The sequence below is a fragment of the Neoarius graeffei genome, chromosome 3 (genome assembly GCF_027579695.1).
Source record: "Neoarius graeffei isolate fNeoGra1 chromosome 3, fNeoGra1.pri, whole genome shotgun sequence".
Classification (NCBI taxonomy): Eukaryota; Metazoa; Chordata; class Actinopteri; order Siluriformes; family Ariidae; genus Neoarius; species Neoarius graeffei.
The window spans coordinates 65,060,327-65,087,910 of record NC_083571.1 but is presented as its reverse complement, the minus strand read 5'-3'; the positions used below and the strand labels follow the sequence as shown (position 1 = coordinate 65,087,910).

The window sequence follows — 27,584 nt, the reverse complement described above, 5'->3', positions numbered from 1 at the left end:
CAGTTGTTGGCCCTCAGCCACCACCAGCAGGCGTCCCGGAGTTGTTGGCCAAACGCGAACGGCCGGCCGACTTCCTCCAAGCGCAGAGCGCGGAAGCGCTGGCGCTGCTGTTCGGGTGTGCGCCCCACATGCTGGAGGATGGCCTGGTGAAGGTCCGTGTAGGCCAGCCGGCGATCGGCGGGGAGCTGTAGCGCGGCCAGCTGTGCCTCTCCCGTTAGCAGGGGGAGGAGGCGCGCTGCGCGCTGGTCCATTGGCCACCCCGAGGTCTCCGCGACTTGCTCAAAGAGCGTGATGAAAGCCTCGGGGTCATCCTGCGGGCCCATCTTTGTCAGGGTGAGGGACGATGGGCCCGCGGTCAAAGCGTCGGTTGTCCCCGCCAACGCAAGGAGGTGCCAGAACGCCTGTCGGTCCTCTTGCTGGGCCAACACCAGGGCCTCGAAGCGCTGCTCCTGCTCCTTACGGAGCGTGACTAGCGTCTGGTGCTGGCTTTGTTGGGCTGTGGCGAGGGCGTGGACCAGGTCGGCGAACGGGGAAGACTCCATGGGGCGGTTCGGCGTTGGTGCTCCACTCCCGGGTTTCGGTACCACTGTAGCGGTTCAGTGTTGGTGGGTGGAGCACAGAGGATGGCAGGACAGAGATCAGGTTCACCAAAAGCGTTTATTGCTATACTTTTCAGTCTAACAACTTTTCCCACTAAACACACACGACTGGTGTCTTGTTCGGGGATGAGCTCTCTTCTGCTCTCTGCTCTCCCTCTTTAAATAGGGCGTGGACCGCGTGGTCACTGGGAAGACACACAAACACAGGTTAATTGGGGGCGCTGCTGAGCAGTTAATGGAGTAGGACGTGAGTTTGAGGGCTCCTGCCGATTTCGAGTTAAATTGTAATTAATCTGCGCTTTTTGGTCACAAAATTTGTCTAGTCTCACTTCGTTTCATTTTTTATTTGCAAAGTTAATCTTGGACGACGGTAAAATGGCCGGGAAGAGCGTAAAAACTCGCAACACTATTCAGACGCAACTGAGGCCTAGCCTGCAAGCTTCGACCACAGCCTCGAGTGACCCACCCAACCCCGCCGAGTCCGTCCCGTCGCAGGCTGGCCCTGACGTCGCCGCTCTCAAGTTCGAGTTGTTGGCTTCGTTGAGGGCTGACATCGCTGATATTTTTAAGAAGGAGCTACAGGCGACTCTTGGGGATGCTTTGTCAACTATCCAGCTCGACCTGCAAACCGTGAAAGCACAGTTGGCTAAGGATAAAGCTGATACGGATGCTAATGTGGCTACACTGAAAGGTACTGTTGTGGAGATGGAGAATGTACTCTCCGAGTGTACCGACGACATCGTCCAGATGAAAAGCGCCATCGAGTACCTCACTGCTCGCGTAGCCAAGCTGGAAGATAAGTGTGAGGATTTGGAGTCTAGGTCACGACGTAACAACGTGAGGATAATTGGAGTACCGGAGGGCCCCGACACTTGCACCACCACTGCTGTAGCTGCCATGCTAAAGGAAGCGTTCGCGTTGGAAAAGGAGCCGCTTTTGGACCGGTCCCACCGGACTCTTCAACCTAAGCCCAAGCCCGGAGAACGACCACGAGCTATTGTGTGCAGATTTCATTATTATAGTGATTGTGTGGACATTTTACGCCGCGCGAGAGAGCTCCGTGAAATTAAAGTCCAAGGTTTGACCATCTCAGTCTTCCCAGACCACACTGCAAAGATAGCCCGGGCTCGGGCTGCATTCAACGATGTCAGGCGGCAACTTCGTGGCATTGACGGTGTTCGATATGGGCTGTTTTACCCGGCGCGGCTTCGCATCACGTATAACGGAGTGGAGAAGGACTTTGTTTCAGCGGAGAAAGCCAGAGATTATGTCAAAAAGTTGACGGATGGGTGAGCTGTAATGACTCTTTTACACAGCCGATCTTTTTTACTCTTTATCGCACTCAGGCTTGATTTTTGCTCTATTGTTTACAGTTGTGGACTCACTTAATCTCAAATTTGTCATTGCATTAATGAGGGTTTTTCCGACTTGATGCACTAACTAGGTTAGTGTAGCTTTTGTTTGTTTGTAATATACGCCGTTTTTTTAAAAAAATGATTTATTTATATATATAATTTATTTTCTTAGGAGTTATACACACTATTTTGGTTATTTAAAGAGCAATGGAAATTATTGTATTTTCACTACTTTTTTGGAGACTTTCGCAGTGCTGTGTATAACTTGGTTTGTTATTTAGAATATTTTCCTTTGCTGCCATACTGCCTGTATTTCTCGTGATCTCTATGGAAACTTGACGGGATGTTTATCATTGGTATTTTGGTGGAATGTTTTCTATCGGACGAAACAAGTCTTCGTGTGAGTTTTTTTTTATATATATATTGTAATTGTCATTTTGCGCATGCTGTTAATCTGATTTGAAATCGGTAGGAGTTTTCGTTTTTTTTTTTTCTTATTGTACTCTTGGTTTTTTCTCTTACTCCTGTTTGTTCTGCTTACTCTCCGAGTCGTTTTCACTTTGTTGTGGACGACCTTTTGTCACTTTGGGGAACACCGCTGTCTCCTTTGTTCTGGGGTTATGTGGAGACTTTGGGTGTATGTGTGTTTAGGGGTGTGTTGGGGGGAGGGTGTCCCACCACGGCTTGTTATGACTATCTGTATTTTTTTTTCTTTATTTACTTAAATGGTTAACCACAATAAATCAGGCACATCTCTCAGATTTATTACTTGGAATATTAGAGGCATGGGTAATCCTGTTAAGAGATCTAAGGTTTTTACACACTTGAAACGTTTAAACTCTGATATAGTATTTTTACAGGAGACTCACCTTCAGGTAAAGGACCATCACAGACTACATTGCCCTTGGGTGAGTCAGGTCTTCCACTCAAACTTTAACTCAAAAGCAAGAGGAGTCGCCATCTTATTTAGCAAAAAAGTACAGTTTACATCCACTAATGTCATTGCTGATAAGAATGGCCGTTACCTCATAGTTGCCGGAACATTAATGCAAAAAAAGGTTTTGTTGGTAAATGTGTATGCACCAAACTTTGACGATGTTGAATTTGCAAACAGATTATTAAGCAACCTCCCCTTTTTAAATACTCACTTGTTGATTTTCGGTGGGGATTTAAATTGCGTGTTTGACCCAAAGTTGGATCGGTCTAATCCCCGTAATCTGGCTCAATCTGCTATGGCTAAAACATTCTTTGATTTTATGAGGCAGAACGGTCTTGTTGACCCATGGAGATCTCGTAACCTCTCCATTAAAAAATTCTCCTTTTTCTCTCAGGTGCATCAATCGTATTCAAGGATTGATTATTTTTTTATAGATAGCACTCTTAATTCATGTGTAGTTTCCTCTGACTATTTAGGCATCGTAATATCTGACCATGCACCTTTGTTATTAGATATTCAATTATCTACCTACAGACGTAGCCCCCCACTTTGGAGATTTAACCCTCTTCTTTTGTCAGATAAGGAATTTTGTGACTTCATTTCAAATTCTATTGATGAGTTCCTTTCTTTCAATCAGAATGACTCCACTTCATGTTCATTGTTATGGGAGACATTTAAATCTTATATTAGAGGACAGATTATTTCTTATTCTGCGCTTTCCAATAAAAGGCTTAATGCTAGGCTTAAAGTACTTACTTCTGCGATTGGTGACCTTGATCAAAGATGCGGTCTGAACCCTTCTCCAGAACTTCTTAAACAGCGTTTAGATTTACAGGCAGAATTTGCTCTTATGTCAACTAAAGAGGCAGAGCACTTGTTATTACACAGCCGCAGCTCATACTATGAGCATGGTGACAGGGCCAGTCGATTACTGGCACATCAATTACGGCGACAGGCCACTTCCCGATTGATACTTAGTATTAAAAACACGACTGGTATAATTACTACAGACCCTCAGGAAATTAATGCTACCTTCAAATCATTTTACTCATCATTATATAAGGCTGACTTCCCTGCAGACAATACTAGAATGAATGAATTTCTTCAGAATCTTTCTAATTCTACGATTGATTCCGACACTGCCAAACAATTGGACTCCCCTCTCTCTGTTGAGGAAGTGTCCAATTCAATTAAAGCTATGCAATCCCATAAAGCCCCTGGCCCCGACGGGTTTCCAATTGAATTTTTTAAAACATTTATTGGAAAACTGGCACCACTACTCTTATCAGTTTTCAACGAATCCTTGGAATCTGGTTCTTTACCACCAACCCTGACACAAGCCACTATAGCTCTCCTTCTTAAAAAAGATAAAGATCCAACCAGCTGTGGTTCTTACAGACCGTTATCTCTGCTTAATGCTGATGTGAAGGTGCTGGCTAAAGTAATCGCATCTCGTTTAGAGAACGTGCTCCCTTCTATTATATCTGAAGAGCAAAATGGTTTTATAATAGGACGCCAACTGTTTTTTAATACCCGTACACTTTTTAATATAATCTACTCCAAGTATTCATCTAAACTTCCTGAGATTGTAATTTCATTAGATGCTGAAAAAGCTTTTGACAGGGTAGAGTGGGAGTACCTGTTTGCAGTTCTGAAGAAATTTGGATTCGGTGATAAATTTATTTCTTGGATTCGCCTTCTTTACTCATCCCCAAAAGCTAGTGTCCATACTAACGATATCTACTCTGATTATTTTGTCCTGGGTCGCGGATGTCGCCAAGGCTGTCCTTTGTCGCCCTTGCTCTTTGCAGTCGCTATTGAGCCTTTATCTATTATACTAAGGTCCTCCCCTTTATTTAGAGGAGTCGTTCGAAATGGGATTGAATATAAATTATCGTTGTATGCTGATGATTTGTTATTGTATGTAACTGATCCTGCAACTTCTGTCCCTCCCGTTTTAAATATTCTGGAGAACTTCAGTTCGTTTTCAGGTTATAAATTGAATTTGGAGAAAAGTGAATGTTTTCCCATTAACACTGCAGCATGTTGCCTCCAACAGTCAGACTTGCCTTTTCATTTTAATTTGGCGGGGTTCAAATACCTAGGTATAAATGTGACGCGTTCAATATCTGGCCTTGCAGCAGCTAATTTCACTCCTCTCATTTCAAAGATTACATCGGATATTCAAAGGTGGGGTAACCTACCCCTTTCGTTAATTGGCAGGATTAATGTTGTCAAAATGAATATTTTACCAAAATTCCTTTTCTTATTTCAGTCAATTCCTCTTTTTCTGCCAAAAAACTTTTTTGACTCCCTGGATAAGATAATTTCTTCTTTTATATGGGCTGGGAAATCACCAAGGGTTCGTAAATCTCTATTGCAGAGATGCAGACTTAGCGGTGGACTTGCATTACCCAGTTTTCAATCTTATTACTGGGCTGCTCACATTCATAAACTTTGCTACTGGTTACAATCTCCTGGAACCTGCTGGTGTAAATTAGAACTACCATCTTGTAGGGGATCCTCCATAGCCGCTTTACTCTATTCTTCTTTACCTACAAAACTCTCTTTATACACTGATAACCAAGTGGTTCTGAATACACTAAAGGTCTGGTATCAATTTAGACGACACTTTAAATTCACAGCCATATCTTCTTTGGGTCCTTTAAACAACAACCACTTATTTCCTTCATCACTCTTAGACTCAACATTCTCAGGGTGGTATGACAAGGGTATCAAACAATTTAAACACTTATATGTAGATGGCGTTTTCGATAGTTTTGCCAACTTGTCATCTAATTTTGGACTCCCTGCTACTCATTTGTTTCGCTATTTTCAAATTCGTAATTTTGTTTCTAAGTGTTTCCCTAATTTTCCCTCTGTACCTCCAGAGCAACCTTGGGAAAGCTTGCTCTCACATTCTCCACATCAGAGAGGAATGATTTCAAATATATATAACTTCATTTTGGCATTAAACAGTCAGTCAAATGACAAAATTAAGAATGCATGGGAAAGGGAACTGGGAATTCAATTAACTGGAGAGGTCTGGGAACGCGCTGTAGGTAGGATACAGTCTACTACTTCTTGTGCTCGTCTTGGACTTATCCAATTCAAAGTTTTACACAGGGTCCATTTTTCCAAGTCAAGACTTTCTGAAATATATCCAGAAGTAGAAGATACATGTGATAAGTGCCATGGCTCTCCCTGTCACCTCAGCCATATGTTTTTTCTTTGCCCTGAGCTGAATAGTTTTTGGACAGGCTATTTTTCCATTATGTCCACTGTTCTTGGTGTAAATCTGCAGCCTTGCCCGTTGGTTGCCATTTTTGGGATTCCTGATGCCTCACTTGCACTGAATTCTATACAAAAGGATATTATTGCTTATACATCCTTACTAGCAAGGCGTTCTTTACTGTTGCATTGGAAATCTGCTAAATGTCCTTCCATTTTCAGGTGGCTTAAAGACACCATGTTTTTCCTAAAACTGGAGAAAATTAAGTATACATTGAGAGGATGTACGGACAAGTTTTTTCACAAATGGCAACCCTTTATTTCATATTTCACTAATTTGGAGGTACTGCCCAACTGAGTGTGTCTGTTGTACTCAGGAATGCATCGGTAACCAGTATCATTTTTTATTTTTTATTTTTTGTCAGGACGAGCCGTGGGAGACGGGAGGGGTGGGGGGTGGTAGGGTAGTGTTTTTTTTTTTTTTTGTTCATTGTTCTTTTGTTTTGTTTTTTATATATATAATTGAAGTTTTCATGTGTATGTAAGTATGTATATATTATGTATATATATTTTGGTATATTGTATGTACATATGCATATACTGGTATGTATGTGTTTAACTATAAAAAATAAAAAAAGATTTAAAAAAAAAAAAAAAAAACACAGGTTAATTGACGTCAGGTGTAGTGATTCTGCCATTTACCTTCCCTGACTCCGCCCTCCTGTCACAGACCGGCGCTTGACCACACCCCCGCTGCCACATAATGTTATCAAGAAATGGCAGTTAACAGAAACAGTGTAGATCGAGGTCTGGAAGATGAAGAAAACTTTCTGAAAGAACTGCGTGTTGGATTGCTAGAAAGGCAAATAAAAACCCCTGTTTGACTGCAAAAAACCTTGAGAAAGATTTAGCAGACCCTGGAGTGGTGGTGCACTGTTCTACTATGCAGCGACACCTGAACAAATATGACCTTCATGGAAGAGTCATCAGAAGAAAACTGTTCCTGTGTCCTAGCCACAAAATTCAGCATCTGAAGTTTGCAAATGAACATCTAAATAAGCCTGATGCATTTTGGAAACAAGTCCTGTGGACTGATGAAATCAAAATAGAACTTTTTGGCCACAATGTGCAAAGGTATGCTTGGAGAAAAAAGGGTGCCAAATTCCAGGAAAAGAATACCTCTCCAACTCTGAAGCATGGGTGTGGATCGATCATGCTTTAGGGTTGTGTTGCAGCCAGTGGCACAGGGCACATTTCACTGGTTGAGGGAAGCATGGATTCGAATAAATACCAGCAAATTCTGGAAGCAAACATCACACCATCTGTAAAAAAGTTGAAGTTAAAAAGAGGATGGGTCCTACAATAAGACGATGATCCAAAACACACCTCAAAATCTACAATGGAATACCTCAAGAGGCACAAGCTGAAGGTTTTGCCCTGGCCCTCACAGTCCCCTGACCTAAACATCATTGAAAATCTGTGGATAGATCTCAAAAGAGCAGTGCATGCAAGACAGCCCAAGAAACTTGTAGAACTGGAAGCCTTTTGCAAGGACAAATGTGGGAAAATCCCCCAGGTAAGAACTGAAAGATTATTAGCTGGCTACAAAAAGTGTTTACAAGCTGTGATACTTGCCAAAGGGGGTGTTACTAGGTACTAACCATGCAGGGTGCCCAAACTTTTGCTTCAGGCCCTTTTCCTTTTTTTCATTTTGAAAATGTAAAAGATGAAAATAAAAAATTGTTTTTGCTTAAAATATAAAGGGAATGAGTCATCTTTAACTTTATGCCTTTTGGAGATCATTTCATCTTCAACGTGCTTAACTGTTCACAGTAACAGCAATTTTGACCAGGGTGCCCAAACTTTTGCATACCACTGTATGGACCGTAGAGGGTGAAATATCTAAATCCCTTCCCATCTTTCTTTGAGGAACATTGTTTTTAAACATTTCAATAATTTTCTCATGTATTTGTTGACAAACTGGAGATCCTCGGCCCATCTTTGCTCCTCAAAGACTCGGCCTTTCCTGGATACTGATTTTGTACCAAATCATGATTACAGTCACCTGTTGACATCACCTGTTTCAAATCGCATCATTATTGAATTGCTTTACCTCATTACTAGCTCTAAATTGCCCCGTCCCAACTTTTTTTTGGAATGTGTTGCAGGCCTGAAATGCAGGAATGGATGTATATTAACAAATGAAATGAAGCTGACCAACATAACATGAAATATCTTGGGTTCATTCTGTCTGCAATGAAATACAAGTCAAAGTCAAGTTTGAAATCACTACTTTCTATTTTTTATTTGCATTTTCCATGCCATCCCAATCTGATTTGACGTTGTGAAAGCATTTTTTGAGTCAGTGCTTTTTTCTGAAGTAGAACCTCACAAAGAAACAGAGTGAAACTCGTGCTCGCTCAGTACAGTTTTTCTTCACCGTCATTCCTTAAAGTCCTTATTAACTCTAATAGTGTGCAGGGGCATTTATTTCCCACAATGTAACCCCTGATTAAAAATTCTCACACAAATGCACTGTGATTTCCACAAGCCATTAAAACCTGCATTTGAAAAGACAGATGGCTCAATTTCTTGGCACTGGTGCAGGTGTAATTTATTGCCCTAACCCTGGCATATTGTTAATTTGATTGAGTCCATTAGAGCCTGCTCTCTTCAGGTTTCTATCAGTGTGGGCAGGAAGAAAAGGAACACGGCTGTGCTGATGTGAGTGTCGTGGTGACACACAGGACGTGACATTCAAAACATGATATACAGTCATTCATTCAATTCCGGTAAGTGCTTTATCCTGGAATAGGATTGAGGTGGATCTGAAGTCTATCCTGGGAACACCGAGTGTGAGCTGGGAATACACCCTGGATGAAACCATTTAGAATTGCCAATCGACCTACTGGCATATTTATAGGAGGTTGGAGGAAACTGGAAAGAAACCCACAGACACGGGGAGAACATGCATCGAAATTCCACTCAGACAGTATTCCGATCTCCAGGGATCCTGGAGCTGAACAATGGCAGTGCTACTGTGTGTGTAAATAAAAAGAAAATAAAGGTAGAATAAGTACTAAGAACTAAAACGTTTACAAGTTGTTGTTTTGTTCCTCTGGGGAGTCCGTGAAGATACTGTGTCGAACCAAACAACAGTGAGAGAACCTAAACTACCCAAAGAACCCTTGAGAAACCAGTGTTTCCATTTTTCAGTGTTTCCATTAAATCTTCAAATTAATTTAAAAACCTCTTTGTGCTTTGTGTATGACAAATCCAACCACTTTTACAAAATTAATTTCACCACTGATTGACTTTATATCCTCCAGCTCTCTCTCTCACACACACACACACCTCTATTGAAACCTTTTTAGTGGTGGAACAAAAAAAGAAATACACTGGAGGTTTGATTCATTCTCTGGTTTTACTAAATGTTTTTTTTTATTGCGATGCCTCAATAACATCTTTACTGGTTTAGTTTCTGCTCAGATCATCTCCTGAAAGCACCATATGGAAACATTATTCAATTTCAAACCCCAGCCCCTCCACATGCCGAAGCTCAACAGTGTCCTGAGCGTCCACAGAAGTGATTCTTTGGAGAGGGTCAGTGAGGGAAAAAAAGATCAATAACTAAACATGCTACATGTGAAATCCAATCGGCCCTGCTGATGAGGTCAGAGATGACTAATGTGCTAAAGTGCTGATGGGAGATGAACTCTGTAGAACATGTTCCAAGAAGAAACTCAAGCTGGGAGGAAAGACGAAGGAAGCGCCATCGGATGTTCATGATCAAAGATTACAAGATTTCCTGCTCTGCTTCTCTGATTTAATTTTCACAAAACCTCAGCTGGTGCTGCTGTTTTGTAAAATTTTCCGATACCTAGTGATCGTTTAGTGAGTATTTATACAAAGGTCACATGACATACATTTTTAGCACTCATATTATCAAATCACATTGACTAATCATAAAAAAAAAATCCAAATTTATCTTCATGGTTTCAGCTTTAACAATGTTTGCCTAGAAAAGGTAACAATTTTTCTCATAAGTAAGCAATAAAACACTCAGTGTGTCATGCTTTTATAGAAGCATAATCAAGAACGTCATGGTGTAACGAAGTGGACATGAAGCATACTGTTCCGACACCAGTGTTTTTTCCAATAACACCATGAGTGCTATTCCTTTTACACTATAGCAATTAGCTGAGAATTAAAAATTTTTTTACTTCTTTAACTTGTCATTTTTTTTTTTTTTTTTTACATTTATGGATAAACATTTAATGTTGTGGAACATCCACAAAAGAAGTTAGTTATTGGACACTGAAGGCTCCTTCCATAAATACAAAAGATAAACATCTTGTATAAAATTTCACTGTATCAATTATAAGATTCTACACGTTTTCAAAAATTAGAATTTTTTGAGAAGATGAAATGAATGAAAAGGACTTGAGTGAAAAGCTTTTTTTTTAATTGATGTACTAGTTATAGTTCTCTAGCTAGCAAATCTGGCTACTGATTGAAATTTTGTGATGCAATTAAAATATAAATGTAAATGTTACTAACTGCTAGTTAGCTACTGTGAGCTAGTTTAGTAGCTTCTGGTTTAACTGCACAATAGCTAAATGTTAGCTCAATCATGGCTAGCTACTAGGGAAGCAACATTTGCTAAACTTGCTAAAACTAGCTAGCTAGTTAATGTTCAAACAATGTTGTGATAAAACCAAAACCTCATCTCATTATCTGTAGCCGCTTTATCCTGTTCTACAGGGTCGCAGGCAAGCTGGAGCCTATCCCAGCTGACTACGGGCGAAAGGCGGGGTACACCCTGGACAAGTCGCCAGGTCATCACAGGGCTGACACATAGACACAGACAACCATTCACACTCACATTCACACCTACGCTCAATTTAGAGTCACCAGTTAACCTAACCTGCATGTCTTTGGACTGTGGGGGAAACCGGAGCACCCGGAGGAAACCCACGCGGACACGGGGAGAACATGCAAACTCCGCACAGAAAGGCCCTCGCCAGCCACGGGGCTCAAACCCGGACCTTCTTGCTGTGAGGCGACAGCGCTAACCACTACACCACTGTGCCGCCAAACTAAAACCTTTTTTTCCTTAAAAAATTGTGGTTAAAAAAAAGACATTTTAATGATTTTTTTCAGAATGTCTTGTTTTATTCATGCCGTGTTGGCTAAACTTCAGCAAAGCTAACTATATTCTGAATTTAAAAAGAAAATAACTTCAGTGACAAGCATTTCCAGATTCCCAAGGCTAGCAAACCTAGCTAATAGCTTTTATTCAAGTGCTAGTTATACAGTAATTAGCTAACTTGCTAACAAACCTGGTTACTGGTTTGAAGTCGAATGTTATATAGTCTGCTAGTTGGCTGCTGCTAGCTAAATGTTGGCTAGCTTGTTAGAAACCATGACTAACTACAAAAAATGAAATGGATACAGCTGGAGAAGTAACATTTAGCAAGCTAATATTCAAACGGTGTTGTGATTAAACAGCTTGCTAATGCTGCTAAAGTATTATAGTATAAAATTTACAGCACTATTTAATACTAATCAAGTATTAATGTGCAGTGTGGGCAGTGATTTTTATAATATCTTGATTCATTAGCAATTTGTGGGCAAAACACTTAATAAATATCTTACCATAAAAATGTCAAGCATTTGACTTTCCCCCCTGCTTGTACCACTAATATTTATTTTTCTTGCTAATGTTAGCATCAAGCCTGGAGGTCACACTGCTCTCCGTGCACTCACACTGATGAAAAATACACCCTGTGATTATGTTCCTGCAGTACAGTACAGAGAATGATTACTTTCCCTTCAAAAAGAAAAGGTCATTTTAACAGAGTCCTGATTTGGGAGACAGACATCTCAGGAACAGCTCAGAGAGACAAACTGGACAATTCATCTCGGCTGGAAGCTGCTTCGTAGCCGTCATGCAGACCGATATCTGTTTACGACGTGTGATTGATTTGGGAGAGACCAGACAGGAAGGATGAAAGCCTGTGGAATGTCTAGAGAGCTGTGATTTGATTTTATAAGCTAATTTATTTCTTTTTGAAACAGGAAGTCAGAGTGATGACATTTACACATCATCCAATAGCAGTTAAGAGACACCAGACTTGACCATAGCTTAGCAAACTGGATGAATATGGAGAATAGTGAAGAGTTTAATTTAGCAAGTGCCTTTGTTTGTGTGTGTGTGTGTGTGTGTGTGTGTGTGTGTTGTGAAGGATTTCCCACCCAAACCTATCCACCTGGACGATACCCTGGATGACGAGACAGTGCATATTTTTAGTACAAAGTACATGTTTGAGCCGAAGTCAGATGGTTCAATAAAATAGTATTAAAGACAAAAATCACATGAAATCACACAATAAATCAGTCTGAAGTCGCGACATTCCAGGCATCGAACTGTTCCAAGTAGGTAAAACATTTCTCCATATTGTCACGTAAATGCTAACTCCCTCATAAAATTCCAAACAGCTTTTCATCTCATCTCATCTCATTATCTGTAGCCGCTTTATCCTGTTCTACAGGGTCGCAGGCAAGCTGGAGCCTATCCCAGCTGACTACGGGCGAAAGGCGGGGTACACCCTGGACAAGTCGCCAGGTCATCACAGGGCTGACACATAGACACAGACAACCATTCACACTCACATTCACACCTACGCTCAATTTAGAGTCACCAGTTAACCTAACCTGCATGTCTTTGGACTGTGGGGGGGAAACCGGAGCACCCGGAGAAAACCCACACGGACACGAGGAGAACATGCAAACTCCGCACAGAATGGCCCTTGCTGGCCACGGGGCTCGAACCCGGACTTTCTTGCTGTGAGGCGACAGCACTAACCATTACACCACCGTGCCGCGCCCCAAACAGCTTTTCTTAACCAAAAAATGTTTGGAAAAAGTGAATACAGACCAGCCATAAACAGACCAATAAACCATCTCTACTACTACTATCGAGCAAGACACACCCCTGGGGTGGAGCATAGACATTCTATAGAGCATTTAATTGGACAAACAAAAAATGAGTACAGAATGACATCAAGAAAAAAAAAATTCCTGAAAGTGGCAAAAACAATATTTCCTCATTTTTTTCCTCCAGTACACTAAAGTACAGGTGTGAAACATCTGATTCTGATTTTTAAGGCTTTGTTTAAGGTGTAACACAGTCCTGCATCAGTCCCAGAAGTGTGTTATTGATTACACGCTGGCCTCATACTGATCAATAAGACAATTAGACTTCCATTAGAGTGACAGAAGAGCCAGGATGGCAGAAAACCTGCTCAGTCCACTGGGAGCAAAACACACTTATCATCTCCCAGAACCTTGGATCCTGAGGGGATTAGTCAGATAAAGCTTTCAGCAGCAGGAGGTACGATGGGCATGAAAAGCACAAAAACCCTGAGCATAGAGAGTAACCCTGAGAATAAACATCATAGAGATGGTTATGGAGACTGACAGAAAGTACTAAAATGTGTGCTAAATGGATTTACTTTCAGCTGTTCCCTCCAAAGGCATTTTTTGGGGGGAATAAAAGGATGAACAACCAATTATTTATATTTATATATACACAAAATATTTTTTAATTTTTTTATTTAGAGGTCAAAAGTTTAAATGCATTCAGCATGGACATGAATGCCATGGCAACACTGGGCTTTCTTTGAACTTTGAGGGATTTCTTTGAACGGTTCTTTTTCTGTGCCAGAATGATTGTACAATATACACTCACCGGGCACTTTAATAGGAACTTGTTCTTGATTCTATGATTCCTGTTCTTGGCTAGCAGAAGTGGAACCCAATGTGTTCTTCTGCTGTTGCATGCTGAGATGTTTTTCTGCACACCACGGTTGTAAAGAGTGATGATATGAGTTACTCTATCCTTCCTGGCAGCTCGAACCAATCTGGCCGTTTTCCTCTGAGCGCTCTTATCAACAAGCCGTTTGTTTCCACCCAGAGAACTGTCACTCACTCAATGCTTTTTTTGTTGTTTTTTGCACCATTCTGTGTAAATTCTAGAGACTGCTTTGTGTGAAAACCCCAGGAGATCAGCAGTTTCTGAAATACTCAAACCAGTCCATCTGGCTCAAGCCAACACCCATACCACAGTGAAAGTCACACTTTGAGATCACAGTTTTTCCCATTCTGATGTTTGACCATTGTGAACATTAACTGAAGCTCTTGATTTGTATCTGCATGATTTGATGCATTGTGCTGCTGTCAAGGGATTGGCTGATTAGAAAACTGCAGGTCGATGGGTGTTCCTAATAAAGTGGGCAGTGAGTGTACATCTTTAAAAGGGAAAAAAATGCATTTATTTTGAATTTTCTGAAATCAACACAGGGTCAAAAATATACTTACAACACACCTAATATTTGGTTAAAGGTCCCTTAGCAAGTTCACCTTGACCACATGCTTTTGGTAGCCATCAACAAGCTTTTGTCAGAATTCTGGTTGGACATTTGACCACTCTTCTTGGCAAAATTTGTGGAGTTCAAATTTATTGGTCTCCTGGCACTTGGGAAGGCATTCCAAAAGCTTATTGTTAGCCTGCTTTATCCTCCACAACCAGCTCTGATGTGTGTTTGGGGTCATTGTCCTGTTGGAAAACCCAATTGTGTCCAAGTTACAACTGTCTAGCTGATGGTTTGAGGTTATGCTGAAGAATTCTGAAGTAGACCTCCCTCTTTATTATTCCATCCACTTTGTGCAATGCACCAGTTCCACTGGCAGCAAAACAGACCCAAAGCATGATGCTACCATCACCATGCTGAACAATTGGTACAGTGTTCTTGGGGTTGAATGCCTCACCTTTCCTTCTCCAAACATGCCTCTGGTCATTGTGGCCAAACTTTCCTCCAGAAGGCTTTTTCTTTGTCCATGTGATCAGCTGCCAACTTTAGTTGAAGTTGAAGGTGTTGATTTTGGAGCAGGAGCTTATTTCTTGGACACCAGTCCATGGTGATGTAAAACTTGCTTGAATGTAAACAGTGATACTGATATTCAAACAGCTTCCAGTTCATCACAGGCATGTGACTTGGTGGTTCTTGACCATCCAAACCAATTTCCTCTTGGCTGATGGTGGCAGTTTGGCTCTTCTTCCAGACCTTAGCAAAGTGGCTGCACTTCTCAATAACATGCAATTGTTTGAATTGATTATCCTAGAATCTGCAGTTGTTTAAAAATGGCTCTAGGAGACATTCTTGAGTGTGTCAATCTATGATCCTCTTTGTCAGATCTGCACTGAGCTCCTTGGACTTTCCCGTTACACTGTGTGTTGGTCAATCCAATGAGTGTCAAAAGTATGTTGTGCACAGAGAAGCTACCAGCTATAGTCAATCATCATCATCACTAACAGGAAGTTAAGAGGCCTTGGCTACATTCTTATTTTTATGTTGAACAATTATTCCCCCCTAGAAAAAGAACAATTCAAAGAAATAATTGTGGTCGATACCAAAAATAAAGCCTTGTATTGATGATTGAACACAGCAGAAATTATATTTCTTAGAAATTCATCCACAGTGGATTTATAGTTCAATATCAAATGGCACAAGATCTTCCACACATGCATGGCAGCATGTGTTACAGGTCAGCATGTCCAGCAGGCTTGGGTAAATCCAACGGTCTGAAGCTGGCGCAAATATGACAGTGATGGAGTGGCAGAACGTTACCTCAAGGACACATCTAGTTCTGATGCAGTGCTTTGGCTTCAAGGGCATATTCTGGACCAATTTCGGGTTTTTTTTTTATATGAAAGTATGTCCCTTTACACACTCATCCAGAAGGGTAATTTTGCACAAGGCCATCTGTCTACAGCAGAAAAAAATAAAATAATAAAATGCATCTGGAAACATCCCAAGGGAGTCTGGAGCCAGAATCGTGACGTTATCTGCAGAAGCGCCAGCAGGCTGCACGAGCTTGCATGGTTTCAGTCCACAGCCTGTGTAGACCAAGCGCTCCCATTTCTCTCTCATTGCCCGGTCTTTTGGAAAACGATGAGTACTAATCCCATCAAGATTGGTGTTGCTACACCCTCCTACAATACATCTGTTAACCATTTTAATAATTACTCGATAACGTTGAAGAAATTTGCAGAAAACCACCAGGTCGTTTTCTCATAAACAAACCAGCGCTGACGTAGGATTCAGAGGGAGGCGTCCCGCACGTGACGTCACGTCACGAAAATCAATGTTTCCCAGGAAATCCAAATGCGGACCAATTCGCCTCAAATGGCTTGATTTCAACTGAATTTTTCTGGTATTGTGCAAGGTAAAAAAATTGCAGAGAATGCAGAATGTTACAGATATTTGACCAAAGTTTAATATAAAATAGGAGAATTACATTGATCTTGCTCCTGAATTTACCCGTGATATGCACTTTAAAGAGAATCTCTAACACTGCTCCTGTTGAGTGAAAACAGGGCATTAAGGTGACTTTTACTATGATGCAGAAAAAGGATAATCAAACGCAAAAGGACATTATATCTATCTACAGTATGTATCTGTTAAGTGGGCGTGTCCTGAACTGGAAATTTTGCTTTTGTTTTGTGGAGACATTCAAAACAGTCCTGAGAAATACAAATGAAAACAATGAATTTTGACTTGGACAGTTCCTCAGCCTCAGCTATATCACTCCAGTTCTTCTTGAGATGTTCACGGGAATTTTTTAAAAGAAATCCCAGTGTTAATTTTTGCTAGTATTGTGCAATGTTTTCTCAGTGTGTGATGTATTTCCCCAATATACAAACAAGCTAGCTGTCTGATTTAAATGAAGCAGTTACTAAGTATGATTGAACAATCGCCATCGGTTCATGTTAACGAATATGTTCTATTGTGATCCAGAAAGCTTTGTATCTGACAAAATTGGCCATGCTCTCAGGGTGGGAGGGATGACATAATCTTTCTTTCTCCTGTCAATCACAACATTAGCCAATCACAGGCGTTTTGCAAAGTAATATCTGAGGAAGCAGGCGGATCATGCTTTCCTCTGAGTGCGTCAGCAGCAGTTTGAAATGATTCTGTTGTTTGTGCAATCCTTTTTTTTTTTTTTTTTAAAGATATTTTTTTGGGCTTTTTGCACCTTTTATTGGATAGGACAGTGTAGAGACAGGAAATGAGCGGGAGGAGAGAGACAGGAAGGGATCGGGAAATGACCTCGGGCCGGAATCGAACCCGGGTCGCCCGCATTCATGGTATGGCGCCTTAACCACCTGAGCCACGACGCCCCCTGTGCAATCCTTTTTTGCTGTTGTTGACCAGATCTCTAGCAAGCTTTAAAAAAAAAGCTTTCACAAAGAGTACTCCTCCTATTCGTACCTCATAGAACGCATTATCTATTCATTCTGAATAATATATTTGTATTTAGTTAATATGCAATATTAATTTGTGTCTTTAGATGTCTGGTAGGAGATTATAAATTATAACTATCATCTATCTGCTATACAGTGCCTTGTAAAATTATTCATCCCCCTTGGTGTTTGTCCTGTTTTGTTGCATTACAAGCTGGAATTAAAATGGATTTTTGGGGGGTTAGCACCATTTTGATTTACGCAACATGCCTACCACTTTAAAGGTGCAAATTGTTGTTTTATTGTGACACAATTATTAAGATGAAAAAACAGAAATCTGGAGTGTGCATAAGTATTCACCCCCTTTTGTATGAAACCCCTAAATACAGTGGGGCAAAAAAGTATTTAGTCAGCCACAAATTGTGCAAGTTCTCCCACTTAAAAAGATGAGTGAGGCCTGTAATTTTCATCATAGGTACACTTCAACTATGAGAGACAGAATGAGAAAAAAAACCCAGAAAATCACATTGTCTGATTTTTAAAGAATTTATTTGCAGATTATGGTGGAAAATAAGTATTTGGTCAATAACAAAAGTTCATCTCAATACTTTGTTATATACCCTTTGTTGGCAATGACAGAGGTCAAACATTTTCTGTAAGTCTTCACAAGGTTTTCACACACTGTTGTTGGTATTTTGGCCCATTCCTCCATGCAGATCTCCTCTAGAGCAGTGATGTTTTGGGGCTGTCGCTGGGCAACATGGACTTTCAACTCCCTCCAAAGATTTTCTATGGGGTTGAGATCTGGAGACTGGCTAGGCCACTCCAGGACCTTGAAATGCTTCTTACGAAGCCACTCCTTCATTGCCCGGGTGGTGTGTTTGGGATCATTGTCATGCTGAAAGATCCAGTCATGTTTAATCTTCAATGCCCTTGCTGATGGAAGGAGGTTTTCACTCAAAATCTCATGATATATGGCCCCATTCATTCTTTCCTTTACACGGATCAGTCGTCCTGGTCCCTTTGCAGAAAAACAGCCCCAAAGCATGATGTTTCCACCCCCATGCTTCACAGTAGGTATGGTGTTCTTTGGATGCAACTCAGCATTCTTTCTCCTCCAAACATGACAAGTTGAGTTTTTACCAAAAAGTTCTATTTTGGTTTCATCTGACCATATGACATTCTCCCAATCCTCTTCTGGATCATCCAAATGCTCTCTAGCAAACTTCAGACGGGCCTGGACATGTACTGGCTTCAGCAGGGGGACACGTCTGGCACTGCAGGATTTGAGTCCCTGGCAGCGTAGTGTGTTACTGATGGTAGCCTTTGTTACTTTGGTCCCAGCTCTCTGCAGGTCATTCACTAGGTCCCCCCGTGTGTTTCTGGGATTTTTGCTCACCGTTCTTGTGATCATTTTGACCCCACGGGGTGAGATCTTGCGTGGAGCCCCAGATCAAGGGAGATTATCAGTGGTCTTGTATGTCTTCCATTTTCTAATAATTGCTCCCACAGTTGATTTCTTCACACCAAGCTGCTTACCTATTGCAGATTCAGTCTTCCCAGCCTGGTGCAGGTCTACAGTTTTGTTTCTGGTGTCCTTTGACAGCTCTTTGGTCTTGGCCATAGTGGAGTTTGGAGTGTGACTGTTTGAGGTTGTGGACAGGTGTCTTTTATACTGATAATGAGTTCAAACAGGTGCTATTAATACAGGTAACGAGGAGGACAGAGGAGCCTCTTAAAGAAGTTGTTACAGGTCTGTGAGAGACAGAAATCTTGCTTGTTTGTAGGTGACCAAATACTTGTTTTACCGAGGAATTTACCAATTAATTCATTAAAAATCCTACAATGTGATTTCCTGGATTCTTTCCCCCCATTCTGTCTCTCATAGTTGAAGTGTACCTATGATGAAAATTATAGGCCTCTCTCATCTTTTTAAGTGGGAGAACTTGCACAATTTGTGGCTGACTAAATACTTTTTTGCCCCACTGTAAGCGCTGGTCCAACCAATTCACTTCATAAGTCACATAATTAGTTGATTAAGATCTACTTGTGTGCAATCAAAGTGTCACATGATCTGTCACATGATGTCTGTATAAATCAATCTGTTTTGGAAGGCCCCTGACTCTGCAACACTACTAAGCAAGCAACATGAAAACCAAGGAGCCTCCAAACAGGTCAGAGACAAAGTTGTGAAGTGTGGATCAGGGTTGGGTTATAAAAAAAATCCCAAACTTTGAATATTGCAGGGAGTGCCATTAAATCCATTATATCAAAATGGGGGCAGCACGGTGGTGTAGTGGTTAGCGCTGTCGCCTCACAGCAAGAAGGTCCGGGTTCGAGCCCCGTGGCTGGTGAGGGCCTTTCTGTGCGGAGTTTGCATGTTCTCCCCGTGTCCGCGTGGGTTTCCTCCGGGTGCTCTGGTTTCCCCCACAGTCCAAAGACATGCAGGTTAGGTTAACTGGTGACTCTAAATTGACCGTAGGTGTGAGTGTGAATGGTTGTCTGTGTCTATGTGTCAGCCCTGTGATGACCTGGCGACTTGTCCAGGGTGTACCCCGCCTTTCACCCGTAGTCAGCTGGGATAGGCTCCAGCTTGCCTGCGACCCTGTAGAACAGGATAAAGCGGCTAGAAATGAGATGAGATGAGATATCAAAATGGAAAGAATATGGCACCACTACAAACTTGACAAGAGAAGGCCACCTACCAAAACTCACAGACCAGGCAAGGAGGGCATTAATCAGAGATGCAAAAAAGACACCAAAAATGACACTGAAGGAGCTGCAAAGATCCACAGTGGAGATGGGAGTATCTGTCCATAAGACCACTAAGCTGTGCACACCACAGAATGGGGCTTTATGGAAGAGTGGCCAGAAAGTGTCATTGCTGAGGAAAACACGTTTGGAGTTTGCCCAACAACATGTGGCAGACTCCCCAAACACATGGAAGAAGATTCTCTGGTCAAATGAGACTAAAATTGATCTTTTTGACCATCATGGGACATGCCATGTGTGGCGCAAATCCAACACCCTGAGAATACCATTCCTACAGTGAAGCATGGTGGTGGTAGCATCATGCTGTGGGGACGTTTTTCATCTGCAGGGACAGGAAAGCTGGTCAGGACTGAAGGAAAGATGGATGCCACTAAATACAGGGCAATTCTGGAGGAAAACCTATTTGAGTTAGCCAGAGGTTTGAGACTGGGATGAAGGTTCACATTCCAGCAGGACAATGACCCTAAACATACTGCTAAAGCTACACTGGAGTGGTATAAAGGGAAACATTTAAATGTCTTGGAATGGCCTAGTCAAAGCCCAGTCTTCAATCCAATTGAGAATCTGTGGCATAACTTGAAGATTGCTGTACATCAACGCAATGCATCTAACTTGAAGGAGTTGGAGCAGTTTTGCCTTGAGGAATGGGCAAAAATCCCAGTGGCTAGCTGTGCTAAGCTAATAGAGACATACCCCAAGAGACTTGCAGCTGTAATTGCAGCAAAAGGTGGCTCTACAAAGTATTGACTTTGGGGGATGAATACTTATGCACACTCCAGATCTCTGTTTTTCATCTTAATTATTGTCTGTGTCAAAATAAAACAATGTGTACCTTTAAAGTGGTAGGCATGTTGTGTAAATCAAATGGTGCTAACCCCCCAAAAATCCATTTTAATTCCAGCTTGTAATGTGACAGAACAAACACCGAGGGTGGGGGTGGGGAATACTTTTGCAAGACACTGTATATGATGAAATATATGCAGTACTTGTACTTTACTAGATGACGTTTAATCAAAATTACTAATGAAGCATTACTCATGTAATTATACAGATATATTCCAACTCTTACTTTTCCTCAAGGTCCTTCAAACACGAAGGTTTGTGTATTGCAAAAACATGCAAAATTAATAACACCCACAAACATATGTGCGGAAGCTAATGTAATTGAAGACTCTGAAGAGGATTTTGTCTTTCACACGAGCGAGATAGTGGAAGATATCTATTTTGAAAGTGAATGAATATGCAATCTAGGACGTTTCTACCTCTATCACATGGACACACAGAGGGGGAAAAAATCAGGAGACAAGTATCGAAGTCCTGCCTGCAATAAAGTAGCAAACTAAACACTGCAGATTAACATTCAGAGACCATTAATGTGTTTATTAATGACAGTCTGTAGTCGTGTCCTTTGATTTCATGAACACAGTGTTTGTTTAATCTGGATCTGATGGTGATAAATGAGACGACGGATCCCACAGAAGAATTACAGCTGCAGGATGTTGGCTCTGCCACTCAGCGGCTCTGACAAGCAGCTGTCCCAGTATGCACCAAGGGGACTGATGAGAAGAGCTGACGCTGCCGAAAGTTGACTTGATGTTCACGCAGGATGGGCTTCAGGAGGAATGAAACTGTCAGAACTGAAGTGTCGTGTTACTGTAGTTACAGTTCACTTATACTCCTTTTCGACCAACAGGGAACAGGTTCTGTTCTTGTTCATGTGCCAAATTTTGAACCATTCGGAGCATTTCCACCAAAAATAAACTAGTTTGGAACCTGAACAGTTGGCTCCCAGCTGGAACCAAAATATAGCTGTTTTTTCCAGCACGAACAGTGGTGACATCAGTGGGTGTGTCATTAGTTGGGAGAGGAAGCAGAGAGCACCAATGGAAAAGGAGACATCTTCAGAAAAAAAAAAGGGCTGACAACAAATATTTGCAATACAGATATAACAAAAACTTGGAGGTGATCAACCTGCACTGTCCTCTTGCTACTACTGTTTACCCCCCTTGTGAATTGTGCCACACTCTCTGTTCATGATGCATCCTTGATTACAACGGTTCTGCTCAAAACTGGTGAAAGCGTGGGCTGGTTTGTGACCTGGCACCAAGGTTCAAAGAGTTCTGAATGGAACTGGTTCAAGAACCCATTCCCTGTTGGTTGAAAAGGGGGATTTGGTGCTCACTTGATGCTCAGCCTGTATCTGGCCTGTCAGGCCATCATTTCACACAACAGTCCACAAAATATATCCAGATTATCATTTGTGCATTTAAAGCTGTACACATGGTGTTTTAATGGTTCCTGCTTCTTTATAAACAAAATAATGGTTTTTTGGGTTTTTTTTTTTACTTAAAGCTTTCTTTGCAAGTTAAAAAAATGACTTGTTGGCAGACCTAAGTATGAGTAAAATTCATTTTTAAAAAATTACATTAAGGCCATTTAGCACACGCTCTTATCCAGAGCAACATACAACATACCCAGACCACCCAGGGAGAAGTTGGGGATTAGATGCCTTGCTCAAGGGCACTTCAGTCATTCCTGCTGGTCCAGGGAATTGAACTGGTAACCTTTTGGTCCCAAAGCTGTTTCGCTAAACGTTAGTCCATGGCTTCCCTACAATGAGTTTATCTGAAAGATCCAGAGTGTACAGATGAGCAGGTCACCGATTAAAAAAAAAAGATGAAAGCGCCACTGCATCATTCTCTTTATTTCCAGATGAAGTGAGGGATAAATCTCACTGCACCATGATGAGTTTGATATTGTTTAGCTCTCATGAGACTATGACCGCAGTCCAGCTCGCTGTGGAAGAAACTGCAGTACATACAGTATTTTATGAAAAACACCAGGCGCTTGGCAGGAAACAACCCACTGCTCATCTGCTTTAGTTCAGATACAGACAAGGGAAATGTTCATATACATGATTTCTTGTGAAATACAGTATAACAGACACATTACATCATCCAATATTAATACTAAAGTGATTTTAAAATAGCTTTGTTAAACAAAGAAATATTGTTCATATGATGAAGCTTGCCGATGAGGGCCTTTCTGTGCGGAGTTTGCATGTTCTCCCCGTGTCTGCGTGGGTTTCCTCCGGGTGCTCTGGTTTCCCCCACAGTCCAAAGACATGCAGGTTAGGTTAACTGGTGGCTCTAAATTGACCGTAGGTGTGAATATGAGTGTGAATGGTTGTCTGTGTCTGTGTGTCAGCCCTGTGATGACCTGGCGACTTGTCCAGGGTGTACCCCGCCTTTCACCCATAGTCAGCTGGGATAGGCTCCAGCTTGCCTGCGACCCTGTAGAACAGGATAAAGCAGCTAGAGATAATGGATGGATGGATGGATGATGAAGCTTTTTTTATTTTTTATTAGGAGACATTTATGGAACATTAATGGAAGGAGTCTCCAGAAGTAAAGCTGGAACCAAGTTTTCAGACAAATTCAGGACAGAGACGTTTACACTTTCTTGTGATTTATTTGTAAAATGACAATCTGAATTTTTGTTTTGTCTCATTAAGAGTGAAAAAGTAAAGGATGACAAGGGAACGACTGTTTATTGCTGCTATAACGCATGTGAGATAATCATCGTAACATGATACAGGATGTAACTATGAAGGGATAAAAAGTGTGATACATTATTCATAAAGCACACGTTATTCTTTACATAATAAACATCTCAGTTCTACAATTTACAAGAATTAGATTTCAGTTAAATGGCTGCTCTGATTGGTGTTTGGTTTGTGAAATCTATTTCAATCTATAACTGTGTGTCAGAAACCACATCAGGAACTTGATGCGAGACACTGACTGTATCATCGACATGATGCTAATTCAAATTCAAAACACTTTATTTGTCCCCTAGGGGTAATTTAAAGGCATGCAGAGATGTACAGTTAAACACAATAATAATAATAATAATAAATTTGCTATTCTTCATTAGCAACACTAGCCTTATAGCTGAGGAAGCAAACTTGTGTAAAATATAAGCGCAATGTTACAAACTGATTCTCCTGAGGGTTCACTGTACTCCTCATACATCCATGTTCAGAAATATGTGTGTGAGAGAGAGAGAATGGCTGGATATGGATGGATGGAATTGCTGTCGCTCTACCCATGAGGCTGTGCTGTCAGGACATCAACAATCTGTCCATTTTTTTCCCTCATGCTTGTGTGCCTGTGTGCTGTACTTTCCCCCATCTGAATACCAAGTCTGCAGATTCACAAATCACTCCATTAGATGATCATGACACTTTACAGCCACTGGATTCGGACAAATGGGACACAAATTTTGAACATTGCACTTTTTCCTTTTCGCTACGTGGGACATCGATCCTGACAACATCCTGCATGTAGCAGAAGCAGCAAACTAAAGAAGCTGCTTAAATAACAGGCTTCAGGCTACATGACTGTGTTAACTCCTGTATCGAGACCGTATGACCGACTGGACAGTGATTCAGCACTACATGGACTGGACATGTCAAGATTCAGAGCGAAAATTAGCACCATAGATGTGAATAAAATTAGCTACATGGTTTATTATGTTTCTTTGATAATGGTCACATGGGGTCAGCTGTTTGGTTTGAGTCATTGAGGTTTTTTTGATAAAATTTTAATAAATATTTTTCAATTATTAAAAAAAGTGTTTGTTACATCAAGCTAATTCATGTTAGCATGCTAGTAAAGAAGATAGCAAGCATTACAGGGCTTACGAGACGCTTAAGAGAGAAGATCGAAATTAGTAGCTGGTCGTAGTTAGTGTTGTTAAATCAGATATTAAATTAAAAAAAGATATTAAAGAGAAGATACATTATTAAAAAAATACCACAATTGGTACTTAAATATAGTATCATGTTTATACTGGACTTTGTGATGAAATGAAATGCATCACATACAGGAGCTGGATTTTTTTTTTCTTTGATTGGGTTGGAAAAAAATTATACCCATCTTTTTATAATATATTTTACGTGTTCACATGTATTATAAATGGTTATATAATACATTTTAAAAAATGTATTTAAAAAAAGCACACCTGTAAAGAATACATTTAAATATATATATATTTTAAAATAAAATTAAAAAAAATCTATTTAGACATTTTTCACAAATTGCAAAAAATTATTTATATTTTAAATCAATTTCAATTTTATTTTTAAGGATAAAAGTTTGCCCATTTTCATACACTACAAATAAGCATTATGAGACTATATTATAATTTTTTAAATTAAATAAATAAAGCCAGTTTCATACTGCACAAGAAATTATTTGTAATTAATGCATTTAAATGTATTTTTTAAAATTAAATTTGGCCATTTCATACAGTGCAAAAAAAAAAATTCTAGATTTCTAGTAGAATAAATTTAAAATTAATTTTTATTTTTAAAAATTGGCTATAAAAAGGTATCTGTAAAGATTATAATTTTCCTCCATAAGAAAAAGTAAATATTTAAATGTATTTTTGTTCAAAAAGTTGAACATTTTTGTAAATGGCAAAAAAAATTGCACTGAACATATTTAAAATGCATTTCATAAATATATTTTACCATTTACAATTTAAATAAAATGGACTAACATCTTGCCATTTTCATATGTTACAAGAAAAAAAATTAAATACTTATTTTTATTTTAAAAAGTTTTTTTTTTAAACTATTTTCATACATGGTTAAAAAAATTACGTGTAAAGAATATATTTAAAATATCTTTTATTTTAATAAAAATGAAAAATGTGGCCATTTTTAGACTTTGCAAATAAGGTATTTGTAAACACATTTCGTGACTTTTATATTTAAAAAAAGATCCAAGATCATAATTAAATAATAATAATAAATCCATGTTGCTTTTTTTAAATACACAAAATGTTTTTAACAAAATGTCACACACGTTTCAGTTGTTTCAGTTCTTACAAAATAACATTCCATCACGTAAAAGTCGAGCTGTTTCTGTTTGTCCAGATGTCCAGATAAAAGAAGGTATTTAGAGACACTGAGACCCAAGTTTTATCTGAAGACAAACAGAGACCCCAGACAACTAGTGAATAAGAGAGAGTGTGTAATCACACACACACACACACACACACACACACACACACACCATCTATCACATGATGTTTTGTCCATGAGCCTGATCACAGAGCTCCAAGCGATAAGACCGATATGAAGAGCTGCTGTCACATGTGAGCCTGGATGAGACCAGCAGTCATTTAATTCAGCAGGGAAAGCAGGAGCGTCTGCATCTCACACACACACACACACACACACCTTACCTTCATGATGTCGTGTTGTTGTCAGGCTCTGTTCCTTATTCACACACACTTTCTGTCTGCTGCTCGCTGCACTGGAAGACGTCCAAACAAAAAACAGTACACAGTTTTCACCAGAGAGCTGCTACACCCTGACATGATTCTCTCTCTCTCTCTCTCTCTTTCACCCCAGAGGGACCGAGACTCTACAGTTCTTCAGAAGACACACCTACTAATGTGTGTAGTCCAATGTGGCAACATAGATCCTGCATGTTCCTGAGTATAGCCCCTCCTTCAAGCACACACACACACACACACCTTAAAGCAGTGGCAGTTCCAGCCTGTATGGTGCCCTGGGCAAAACCCCTCCAATACAGTCACAGAGAACCTTTATGACATCATCTGAGTGTAATTAATAATCAGTAATGTGCTCGTTTGCTTGGAATCATTTTGCTGCCAGCTCATGACACGATCATGATGAAACTGTGTGAAATTATATCCAGTGTTCTGTAAGCTCGACAGAAAACAGAATGTTGTCATCCTATATGTAAGAGCATAACAAGCATCATAGCAACATGAAAGGTGTTATAACTATACTCACACATTTAATTACATACAAAATATTATACTCATTAAAAAAAACCACACACGACAGAGCTGAATATTATCTTTGGTGTGTTTCTCTTTGACTTTACAAACTACATTAGTCCTGTACAAAGTCGGAGGTAATAAATGCTCCAACTCCGCCCCACCCCCTCTGCCCCTCCCTACCCATCTCATACTTCTGAGCAGGAGACCTGGCTCACAAACCAGGCTCAACTCCGACAGGTTAATCGACTCACACGGTGACATGAGATCATTGATGTGGCCTGCAAATGAATAAAAGAAAACCCAAAATCACACAAATGCAACCATTCTGATAAATACATACAGGACTGGGCACAAGTCTGAGGCACATGTAAAGAAACGCTGTTGACCAAAAATGGCTTAAAAATAATGGAATGAAATGTTTCAACATGAAAAAAAAAACCCTCTAAACAGCAGTAAGCCATAATAAATGAAACAAAGTCAGTATTTGGTGTGAGACGACCCTCATCTCATCTCATTAGCTCTAGCCGCTTTATCCTTCTACAGGGTCACAGGCAAGCTGA

At 40.5% G+C, this 27,584-nt stretch overlaps 1 protein-coding gene across 1 annotated transcript in view; it reads right to left on the bottom strand.

Moving 5' to 3' along the window:
* Nucleotides 1–26,609, bottom strand: part of LOC132883473 (inactive phospholipase D5) — an 83,973-nt gene extending 57,364 nt beyond the window's left edge. Inside the window, exon 1 of the mRNA XM_060917143.1 lies at nucleotides 26,458–26,609. Coding sequence (XP_060773126.1) covers nucleotides 26,458–26,463 — 6 coding nt within the window. The 5' untranslated portion in view covers nucleotides 26,464–26,609. The remainder of the gene's footprint in view (nucleotides 1–26,457) is intronic.
* Nucleotides 26,610–27,584: the final 975 nt, after the last annotated feature.